This window comes from Mercenaria mercenaria, chromosome 8 (assembly GCF_021730395.1).
Source record: "Mercenaria mercenaria strain notata chromosome 8, MADL_Memer_1, whole genome shotgun sequence".
NCBI classification, from domain to species: Eukaryota; Metazoa; Mollusca; class Bivalvia; order Venerida; family Veneridae; genus Mercenaria; species Mercenaria mercenaria.
The window spans coordinates 11517846-11530565 of NC_069368.1; the positions used below are offsets into that span (position 1 = coordinate 11517846).

A 12720-nucleotide genomic window follows, 5' to 3' on the forward strand; every position below is an offset into this window, starting at 1 on the left:
ACCTGCTCTTGATTTGTACTAGATAGTTCATGACAGGTAAACCTGAACTGCAGTTAATGTTCTATACCTGCTTGTGAACTGTACCAGACTGTTCAAAACCTGCTCATAAACTGTACAGAATGTTCAAGACCTGCTCATAAAATTCAAAATCAATGGATATTTTGCTCAGTCATTATAGAATAAAATGTGTTGGCAAATGTTGGCATGCTCAAAGATATAAATACAGTAATCACCTTGAGGGAGATGTTTTCTACTCCAGGTGAGTCACAACAGTGACAAATCCCCATTGTTCTGAAATTCCGTCACTGACAAAATAGTCCTACAAAATACTTGTTGTTAATTAATAATCCTCCTTCACATCACAAATGCATTTTACAGTTCCAGCGCTCTCTTCACAGCCTAGCATGTAGGTTTGTAGTGTAATTAGGTCCACATGATAGTCAACAAAGTCATGATCACCAACATAAGAGTTTTAATGTTGACATAATTCTTATTTCCAAATACGATTATAACTGCACGTAACAGAGTTCATATAAGCCATTCTTAGTGCAAAAGCACCTTAATGTGTTCACCATTACAGACAACAGGAATAAATTACAAGAAATCATGATGAAGATAAGATTTTCCTGTCAAAACATTTCCATATCTAAGAAAATCCTGTCCTTCACAAGTCCATGATTTTAAAATGTCCTTACTTCTAGATTTTTCAAATAAAAGAAACATTTTTAAGCATGTATATATCATCCTGTATGATTTGCAAGTAAAACGTAAAGATGCTGAGAAACAAAAGCACTGTTACCATTGAAACAGTTCCACCATTGAAATTTTATTTCTGACAATTTTTAGCAACACTTAATCCACCAGATCTATAGTGGGCTTTGTTAGATTACAATATAACTTTATATTGCAAGAGCTGATATTCCATGTTGGTTAAAATCAGAATTAGAAGATAACTGTATCCCAAATGTGCTGTCCGAAACTGTATACTTTTTTCTCCTAACAGACAAGATTTTCTTTGTTTAACAAAAGATGATCAGAAAAATAGTATTAATTACATGTTAAATTAGTTGAAAACATACAAACATCACATAATAAACAATTCCAAATTGTAATTAATGCATATTTTGTAAGATTAAGGTCAAGGTCACTTAAAAAATTAAATAATTTAAAAACACTACTAACTGACCAGAACACGGTCATTTTCTTTTAGTTTACTGACATATTAAAACAAAAAATCATAAGTAAAATTATAGACTTGGTGTTCAAGCAATATCAGAAATATTTGTTTAAAAAAATATCTCTGAATGTCAAGGATACACAACCTCTGTATGTTTGGTATAGGCTGAATGCCACTTTTAACAATAGTTTAGCTATTAAGTCACTTAGATATTCATTTTTGTATAAATTCCACTTTGATTAAAAGAAAAAAACATACATACAAACAAGTGATGCAAAAAAAAGAGCAAAAAATACAGGTCCAACCAAAATTATCTATCCTAAAATGTTGCAGTAAATGACTATTGCAATTCAGACCTGTGTGACCTTCAATGTGTAACAACGAGTACCTGTATTGTTTATGTTACCATAGAGATTTTTTTATCAATTATGGTCACAACAACAGGCTAACACCATGTGAAAGGATATTCTCCTGTTCACCAACTTCAGGTGTGAGTAGAGTATAATTTCATAATTAATTTTTCCACCAGTATTATCAGCATCTGTGTTAATTATATTCCATAACAAGAGCTGTCACAGGAGTGACAAATTATACTCCCACAATACGGCCTTGTCACAGAAGTAAGCGATGTCAAAGTCAAACTAGTCCTATTTTTGATGATGTTTACTCCTGTGTATTAAAAAATAATTCAAATCTGTCAACCCTGCATGCAAAAAAAGTTCTACTGTTCTGAGTCAATGTGAACTTGACCTTTGACCTACTGACCTCAAAATCAATAGGGGTCATCATTCTGCTGGTCATGACCAACCTCCCTATTAAGTTTCGTGATCCTAGGCCCATTCAGAGTTCTCAAGTTATCATCCGGAAATGGTTTAACTGTTCCGGGTACTGTAACACTGACCTTTGACCTACTGATTTCAAAGTCGAACTTGACCTGTATTTTATGATGTTACACCTGTGTACCAAAATTTTTTATCCTAGGCCCAAGCACTCTCAGGTAATTATCTGGAAAACGTTCAACTGTTCCAGGTCATTGTTACCTTGACCCTTGACCTACTGACCTCAAAGTCGAATTTTACCTGTATTTTATGATGTTACACCTGTGTTCAAAAAAAATTATTTAAATCTGTCAAGCCTTGCATGTGTTATAAACCACGAAAACCAACAGACCGACGGGCCGACTCACTCCTATATATCCCCCCTCCCCACCCAAACTTCGTTTCTGGGGGGTATAATAATTATTATCATTTTATTCTACTGTAAACTAATTCATATTGCTGGCGTAGAATTGAATGGTTTGGTTATGACAGATAACCACAGGTTTGTGACTTTGAGGATTCAAAATTTATAAAGACTTTAAGGTAGTTCTGCACGTTTGGATCAAATTTTTTTCTACAGGAATTTGGTAAATCCTGATTTTTCAAAACTTCAGAATATATTTAGAAAATTCAGCAAATAAAAAAGATAGGGTTGTGTGCTTGATTTTTTGTTGGACTGATTCGAAAATTTTGGACATTACACAATTTTTCATAATGGGAGTCTGATAACAGGAAATAACATTATCATGATACAGTGTAGATTTCAATGAAACTTCTCACAGTCGTAAATAAACATATTGTCTATAATGTGGTGAAATAAAATGTAAAGGTCTGACTGTGCTTACTTTTGAGATATTTGACCATGATTAAAGTGAACCACACATTTCAAGCTAATTTAAGACATTATTTGAATTACATTGTCAGATGTTTTAATATCATATTTTAAATTAAGAACAATAGTAACAGTACTGTGCCATTGTAATAAATTTACTCACAGGTTGCGATAAATTCATAAAATGTGTTTCATTTCTGTACACTGAATCCAGGCTTTATTCTAGTCGTTTTCCAGATAAATGACATTACGCCATCACTTCCGGTTTATCAAATGTGCAGAACTACCTTAAGAAGAAATTGTAATAGTGTAACCTGATGCAACATAATCATAGACATAAGCTGACCATCAAACTTTCTGAACTTTTCAACATAATTACAAGGTTTCATTTGGCTAAATAAAATCTCAAGTTCTTGATCTGTGAGTATCAGAAAAAAATTTCAGTGTTCATGTTACGCGCATATAGCCAATCTGCGCATTTGGTAAATCGCGCAGCGCAAATAACCAATTTGTTATCTGCGCAACGATTTGTAAATCGGGCAACCTTATATATTTCTTATATGCGCAGGGTAACTGTCTTGCGCGTTTGGTAAATGAGTCTGCGCTTTTAACATATGGATGATATCTCCCGGTAAAATTGAATATCATTAGAGGGTTAGACCTGTAGGCCTAAATAAAACAGTTTGATTTTAAAACTGACGGTGATCAGGCATGCGTAAATGTGTGAATTGACTGTGCTTAATTTGTAAAGAACAAGAAAAACATTTTTTAAAGTAAATGAGCGTATTTATGCGGTAATTTCAATGAGATGCTCACGTCCCTGGTAGTTTATGGACTAAACATTTCTGTTGACGACGGTATTAAGAGTCATTTGTAATAGGTGTTAAAAAACTTTAAAATGATACAAAATATCCAAAGTATATTTAATAACACAAGTTTTTTCATTTATTTTTTTATTTTATTTTTTTAACTTTTAAACGCCGTAGCCTGTGCGGGATGTCGATCCCGCGCTAATATCAAATCCTGAAATGACACCGATATTTCAAATATATATTGATCATTTCTTACAGATCGTATTGATATTTTTTAATGTTTTGTAGTACAAAAGAGTAACTTTCGGCAGAACGTGAACGAAATTTTGTTGCTGCGCAAGATGTGTCCTGTGATAATAGAAAATCTGGAAATTACTCTGATAATATGAATAACTGCCATAAACCATGCTAACTTTTACATTGTTTAACAATTACAGACTGATACTGCAAATCTAGGTTTTAACAAGAGCACCGCCTTGCGGGTGCTGACGCTCATCTGATTTTTTTTGTGTAATAGAAATATTGTCCTACCCATGATTTTCTAAGTCTAAAAAGGGCCATCATTCTTGCAAAAAGCAAGATAGAGTTATGTTTCTTGATGTACAGTGTCCACTTATGATGGTGAAAAACTGTTGCAAGTTTTAAAGCAATAGCTTTGATAGTTTATGAGAAAAGTTGACTTAAACATAATACTCAACCAAGAAAATGATTTTCTAAGTCCAAAAGGGGCAATAATTATTGCAAAAATCAGGATGGAGTTACGCTGCTTGCTGTACAGGGTCAGCTTATGATGGTGAACAAGTGTTGCAAGTTTCAAAGCAATAGCTTTGATAGTTTAAGAGAAAAAGTTGACCTAAACATAAAACTTAACCAAGAAATCTGATATTTTCTAAGTCCAAAAGGGGCCATAAATCTTGCAAAAAGCAGGATGGAGTTATGTTTCTTGCTGTACAGGGTCAACTTATAATGGTGAACAAGTGTTGCAAGTTTTAAAGCAATAGCTTTGATAGTTTAGGATAAAAGCTGACCTAAACATAAAACTTAACCAAGAAAACTGATTTTCTAAGTCCAAAAGGGGCAATAAATCTTGCAAAAAGCAAGATGGAGTTATGTTTCTTGCTGTACAGGGTCAGCTTATGATGGTGAACAAGTATTCCAAGTTTCAAAGCAATAGCTTTGACAGTTTGGGAGAAAAGTTGACCTAAACATAAAACTTAACCAAGAAATCTGATATTTTCTAAGTACAAAAGGGGCCATAAATCTTGCAAAAAGCAAGATGGAGTTATGTTTCTTGCTATACAGGGTCAGCTTATGATGGTGAACAAGTATTCCAAGTTTCAAAGCAATAGCTTTGATAGTTTAGGAGAAAAGCTGACCTAAACATAAAACTTAACCAGGCAACGCCGACGCCGACGCCGACGCCGACAACCGCTCAAGTGATGACAATAACTCATCATTTTTTTTCAAAAAATCAGATGAGCTAAAAATGTGTCATAAATTTATTTCAACATCAGTAAATTCATGGGAGTCGGTCACCAGGTTTCAATATCTGCAGTATGATACAATATGCAATAAAGCTTAAACATGCGTGAAGGTGTGATTTCCTTCAGATAGCCACATCGTCCTCTCTATTCTTTTTATAACTAAAGTATTTTTATTTCATTCGATCACCCAGTCATTTTATACCGGATATAGAACATAAAGGAGACTTACATAAAAGACTGAATTGCCACACACTTACCACAATTCACCATATCGCTTTTTTTCATCATATTGAAAAAGCGCAATTCTTTTTTACCAACGTGAGCGTATCTCTTGACATGGCCAAGATTAAAAACAAAAAAAAACAAAAATAAGTAAAATTAAAAGACGATTCTTACAGATCTTTTATACTTATATCATTTATTAATGTTTTATAGTGAGACAGGTAGAATAACTAATAAGTTTCGACAAAATGTGAACGAAATTTTACATTTTGTAGGTGCGCAAGATGTGTGTCCTGCGTTGATAGAACTCTGAAAATTACTCCAATAACTTGAATATCTTTTATAAACCATTTTAACTTTTACTTCGTTTTTCGATTACAATCTAAAAATGTAGCTTTTGAAAATCTGAATATAATGTTTCATCCGTAGCCTGCACGGGATGTTGTTCCTGCGCTAATAGCAAATTATGAACTGACGTCGATATTTCAAACATATTTCAATTCTAAAAGATACTATTTATGTAACTTCATAAAAATGTTTTGGGAGTAGAAAAAAATAGAAAGAAGCGTGATTTCCGTCATAACGAGAACGAAATATTACATTTGTTACCTGCACAAGATGTGTTTGCCCTGCACTAATAAAAAATCTGGAAATAATCCTGATAACTTGGGTATCTTTCATAAACCATGCTAACTTTATCATTGTTTTGTGATTACAGGCTGAAATTGTAGCTTTTGCCAAATGAATATTTTGTTACATCTGTATCCTGCGCGGGATATCGGCCCTGCGCTAATAAAAAATCTGGAAATAATCCTGATAACTTGGATATCTTTCATAAACCATGCTAAATTTAATTTTGTTTTATGGTTACAGACTAAAGTTGTAGCTTTTGCAAAGACAAATGTAATTTTAATTCTGTAACCCGCGCGGTTATGACAGAAATCACTCTTTTTCTATTCTTTTTTTACCGTATTCATTTGAAAGTTACATAAATAGTATGTTTTATGAATGAAATATATTTGAAATACAGTGTAATTTCAAACTTGGCTATTAGCGCAGGACCGACCTCCCACGCAAGTTACAGGTGTAATATTATAGATCCATTTAGAAAAATTATAGTTTAAGTTTGTAATCGTAAATCAAAGTAAAAGTTAATATGATTTATAAAAGATATTCAAGTTATCAGAGTAATTTCCAGATTTATTATTAGCGCAGACACACATCTTGCGCAGATAAAAATGTAGTATTTCGTTCTCGTTATGACAGAAATCACTCTTTTTCTAATCATTTTTTTACAGTATTCATTTGAAAGTTACATAAATACTATGTTTTATGAATAAAATATATTTGAAATACAGTGTAATTTCAAACTTTGCTATTAGCGCAGAACCGACCTCCCACGCAAGTTACATGTGTAACATTATAGATCCATTAAGAATTGTAAAAAAAACTATAGTTTTAATCTGTAATCGTGAATCAAAGTAAAAGTTATTATGATTTATAAAAGATATTCAAGTTATCAGAGTAATTTCCAGATTTATTATTAGCGCAGACACACATCTTGCGCAGATAAAAAATGTAATATTTCGTTCTCGTTATGACAGAAATCACTCTTTTTCTAATCAGTTTTTCACAGTATTCATTTGAAAGTTACATAAATAGTATGTTTTATGAATGAAATTTATTTGAAATACAGTGTAATTTCAAACTTTTCTATTAGCGCAGAACCGACCTCCCACGCGTGTTACATGTGTAACATTATAGATCCATTAAGAATTATAAAAAGAATTATAAAAAAAAACTATAGTTTTAGTCTGTAATCGTAAATCAAAGTAAAAGTTAATATGATTTATAAAAGATATTCAAGTTATCAGAGCAATTTCCAGATTTATTATTAGCGCAGACACACATCTTGCGCAGATAAAAATGTAATATTTCGTTCTCGTTATGACAGAAATCACTCTTTTTTTAATCATTCTTTTACAGTATTCATTTAAAAGTTACATAAATAGTATGTTTTATGAATGAAATTTATTTGAAATACAGTGTAATTTTGTAACATTATAGATCCATTAAGAATTGTAAAAAAACTATAGTTTTAGTCTGTAATCATAAATCAAAGTTAAAGTTAATATGATTTATAAAAGATATTCAAGTTATCAGAGTAATTTCCAGATTTATTATTAGCGCAGACACACATCTTGCGCGGATAAAAAATGTAATATTTCGTTCTCGTTATGACAGAAATCACTCTTTTTTTAATCATTCTTTTACAGTATTCATTTAAAAGTTACATAAATAGTATGTTTTATGAATGAAATATATTTGAAATACAGTGTAATTTCAAACTTTGCTATTAGCGCAGAACCGACCTCCCACGCAAGTTACATGTGTAACATTATAGATCCATTTAGATTTGTAAAAAACTATAGTTTTAGTCTGTAATCGCAAATCTAAGTAAAAGTTAATATGATTTATAAAAGATATTTAAATTATCAAAGTAATTTCCAGATTTTCATTTAGCGCAGGGCACCAAACACATATCTTGTGCAGCTACAAAATATAAAATTTCGTTTACGTTTTGATGAAAATTAGGCCTACTCTTTATTCTATCGATTTTATACTATAAAATAATAATATAGATAAGATCTGTAAGAATTTTCTTTTAATTCTGTGACTTTTTTATTTCATCTTTTATCTTAGACATGTTGAGAGATATGCTCCCGTTGGTAAAAAGAATATTATTGTGAAATTTCAAGATATTTCAATATAATAAAAACGATATTTTGCTAAGTGTGTGCTCGGGTGAAGTAGAAAATTATAAAAATAGCCTTAAACATACCAGAGGACGACGTGTGCAAGCTGGAGGAAATCACACCTTCACGCATGTTTGGGTTTTATTGCATCTTGTATAAGATCGGAGGTATTGAAACCTGGTGACCGACTGCCGTGAATTTACTGATGTAGAAACAAATTTATGACACATAATTTAAATACCAAGATATTCAGCATTTGACATCTATATTTATTAATAAATTGACCAACTACATGATTTATCAAACACGAAATGCAAATTTCTGATAAATAAAGTTACATTTGTTATTTGCGCTGCGCATTTGGTAAATCGCGCAGATTAAATTTATCATGCGCAACGATTGGTAAATCGTTGCGCATATAACCAACGTACAAAAATTTGTTATATGCGCTGCGCGTTTGGTAAATAGCGCAGATTGGTTATTTGCGCTCAACATTAACACATTTTTTCTTGAATAGTTAAAGGGCAAACTTTTCAAGATGGGTCCAACATGAAAAGATCAAAACTGAATCAACAAGTCACTACCTGTTTCGTCACTGGATTTAAGGAAATTTTGAATTAAAATCAGGAACTTTTTTTACTGAAAGGCAAATGAATTACAATTTGGCGTGGGCAGGTCATTTTTGTCTCTTCCATCGAGATGCTGTAAAGATCAATAGCCTGGCATTTATTTGGATTTTCTGATACTTGTGAAAAAAAAACTTATTATTGTATCAAATTTTAAGCTGCTTTAAAAATATAAGGATAACTATATTATTACATGTGCATTTTGATGATATTAAACTGCACTGAGGTTTCTTGCATATCATCCAAGAATCGCTAGTGTGATTCATAGTTTGCAAGAAGTCCCAATGTGGTTTAGACACATCTTTTTAATGCACAAGAAATAAATTAACACCGCCTACAACTCACAGAATTACTTAATTTCCTGTCAGTAACTAAGGAAAGCTTGAAATATAATTCTGGATGATGCACAAGATCCAATGACAAAACGGCGTTATGGATCTGATCATTCTGACATCTGCAGCATCAATTTAAATTTAAACATCGCTGCATGTTTTTGAAACATTAACAGAAAGTTACAACTATTTTGTCTCGACATACACCAGTTTCATTCAATTCAGTTTCTGAACAATTTTTCTGATATACAAGTACATTCCCCCACAAAAAGTGAACCAAGTTTACCATGCTTACCAATTTCAACCATCATCAAACCATGAAATGACCATGGTCATGGTTATACAATCTTCATTTAACCATGGTCAGACAACCAGGTTTAGCGATGGTAATGGATGTAAAGCTTAAAACCATGGCTAACGATTGCAAACCTTATGTCAAAAACCCATTACTTAATCTACTGCCAACCGCTGTTGATCTGGGATGGGATAGGTTTATAAGACTCTGTTCTCTAAAAAAAAAAGTTCCATGAACCAGCAGAATAATGCAGAGGTTGTGGGTCTGAAGATACTGTGCTCATGACTTGACCTGTGACTGGCAGTGAGACCTTGGTTTTTTCCAGGACACTGACATGGAAGTTAAATAAAGGTAAAAAAAATTAAACCAGTGTAACAAAAAATATAATAGTTAAATGAGACTCATTTAAATAATCATTTGACATACGATTTCATTTCAATTTTACATAATACATTTGCTGTCTATTCACTTTGTATGTATTCTAAACAAGTCAATATTAAGTCAATTAAACTATGAGGCTGCCAGGCATTAGCTCTATTATAATGTCAATTAAGTAGATAAGTACAATCAACCTGAGGTATATATGACTCTCTTAATTGATCCTTTTACTTCATTAACACAATACTTCACAGATTCATATCTTTTTTCAGGCACAATGAATTCCATTCAATCCTGAAACCTGGTTGCGGCACATTGAATTCCCCAATTTGTTTTCACATTTAGTACAACACCAAAAAGCACTTGAATTATTTCTCCCGACAAATTTTCTCCTCTCAGCTGGCAGCCGTTATTCCATTAAAAAACATTTAAAAATGTGTATCAATAATTCAGCAACTATACAGTACAACAGTTTACAACTAAGCATTACTGAATAAGCACTCAGAATTTCCATGAGAATCCAGATATCTGTACCGACTACCAGGCTCTATGCTTACATACTGGAGAAAAAACCAATGTTTTCTCTTGTTAGTGTTACTTCCGATAGATACATTAGAAATAAAATATAAGCGGAATAGCACACACAGGCATTTTAATTATTGGAATAATCTGTTTTCTAGCTTGTGTTTGGTTATAGTACACATGCAAAAAGCCAAAAGGCTTATAAAATATTGTGCGTGTTTTTAATAGATGATATTTTATTATCCAGACATAAATTAACAGGAGATTTATTGACAATATACCCCAAACAAACAAAATCCCTATAGCTTTAAAGTGACTGATTCATAATTTATATTGATGTCTATCAAAATTTGTTTTCAATATTTATACATAAATGTCTGCAAAGTATCCCTACAAGGGTAAACAGATTCACAAAAGATGTACAAGTCCTTTTTAAAATGATGAATAAAATAACATATTATATGAAATTTGTGATAAAAAAATGTTATAGAGTATATCACTTTCCAAATATGTTTCTTTAATGCAAAAAAAATCTAATTAGGTAAACCACTGCAGCTTTAGACAATCTAAGCTGTAATTATTCTAAATTTTGTAAAGCTATTCATAAGAACTTCAAAGAAGCTTACCAGTAATTTGAGTTTACCTTTCAGCTGATGACATTTATGTGCAGAATTAATCATTGGATGAAGTTTGATAAAAAAAAGTATGTTCATTATGATCATGGCACTAAATTTAAATACTGGCAGTATTCACTTAAATATATGCAATTTCAACCTTTTATTATCTATGTTAAAGGTAGTTTATCTAATTATTTATACTTCTCTATATCAATGAACACTTAATATAGTTGAGTTAAAAAAATTATAGTGGTTTTTAGGCTGGTGATATTCGCCAGACTATTATAACCATATATCGAGTTTTTGTAAAGTTCAACAGGTGCTGAGACTGACAACACAAAATATAATTTCATGCGCAATTCAAATAGTCCGCCACGTTAATCAATTTTGCCATAGAGTTGTATAAAGATTGTTAAACTTACCTGTTTCAATAGATCTACTTGCGCAAACATGTTATAATAATTTTATTTTTCTAACGGTAAATACTTGAAAGATAACATTAGAAAATATTACATAATGATGGTAAATTAATTCGCCTCCATGAATGAAATATCCGTATGAATGGAACTAACTCAACGTTGACCGCTTCGTTACAGATTATGACCCCGGTCTATAAGGAGCTAAGTAAACAAACGCTGGTTCTGAGAAACAACCGTCGATATGAATTATACTGCGCATTATTCGACGACCTGACATAACGTGGAAAATAAGAAATATTAAATATCAATTAAAATGAACTTATAGTGATATGAGTTATGTCAGGTCTTATATTTAGGGCTTAAGTTTTAAGAATCTATTCTTTCAGATCATTTGCTATAGGTACTAAGGGGCGTAATCGCTGCGTGATTGCCACAGTAATGTGATAAGAAACAAATGACCACATTATACCTGTTTTTAGGCTATTTTTATACTAAATTCATTTTAAACATTCTGACGAATACTGAAAGATATAAAGTAAAAAGCGCTTTGTCACCAATTTGCTTTAAGGGTGTGGGTGTAGATGCAGCGAGTTTTGTTTAAACACACGTTTTCAACTTTTTTCAGATTATATTAAGATAGTGGACCCATACTGGTAATGTTTAATAATTGCACTAACTTGATACAGTCCTGAAGTTAACATATTTCGCACTATGATGGGTTCTCGGGTGTAAACCATAGCTTACGAACGTGAACATATGTTAACGATCAAGAACTTAGGTTTACAACCGTGAACATGGGTTTACAACCGTAAACATAGGTTAACGCTGGTGAACATAGGATAATGACCAAAAATCATAGTTTTGTTCGAGAAGCCAAGTTTTTCTCTTCTTCTTGTCGTTCGCGGAGCCAAGTTTTTCGAACTTAAACCTACGTTCACGTTAATAAACTATGGTTCACGCGCGTATAAACCCAAGTTCATGATCGTAAACATAGGTTCATGTCCGTATACAATGGTTCTCGGCAATCAAATTATCCAACAATTACATTCTTTGTCGAAAAACTATGATTATCAAATACTTAACATAAATTTTCGAGCGAACACACAGTATAACGGGCTTAAAATATAGTTTACTCTCTTGGACCCATGTTTACGTCCGATAAACTAGGTTTCTCCATTGAACTTTAACTTGGATGCACAAGTTAATCAAGATCACAACAATACCCTATGCTCGCCTAAGTTTAATATGGAAAACTCATAATATCTAAGATTTTGCAAACATCTTTCCCGCACAGTTTTCATTCAGTGTTTTGTGGTAGCCAGCCTTTCTGTACTTTCAGTACTTTGATTTTTATGGCAGGTATGAAATACTTTGTATAAAGAACGAAATCATTTTGTTGCATATATGTGAAATATTTTCATCGACAATGC

General features: G+C 32.2%; 1 protein-coding gene across 6 annotated transcripts in view; it reads right to left on the reverse strand.

Annotated features, from left to right (window-relative positions):
• The window catches only part of LOC123523048 (high affinity cAMP-specific and IBMX-insensitive 3',5'-cyclic phosphodiesterase 8B-like), a 292542-nt gene that overhangs the window by 104261 nt on the left and 175561 nt on the right, over nucleotides 1–12720 (reverse strand). The window contains exons 1-2 of one of the 6 annotated variants that reach the window (XM_053549386.1): nucleotides 9927–10277; nucleotides 234–697 (exon numbers count right to left, since the gene is read on the reverse strand). The exons of the other annotated variants lie outside the window; for them this stretch is intronic. Coding sequence (XP_053405361.1) covers nucleotides 234–287 — 54 coding nt within the window. The 5' untranslated portion in view covers nucleotides 288–697; nucleotides 9927–10277. Of the gene's footprint in view, nucleotides 1–233; nucleotides 698–9926; nucleotides 10278–12720 lie in introns of those variants that run through there. 6 annotated transcript variants of the gene reach the window in all.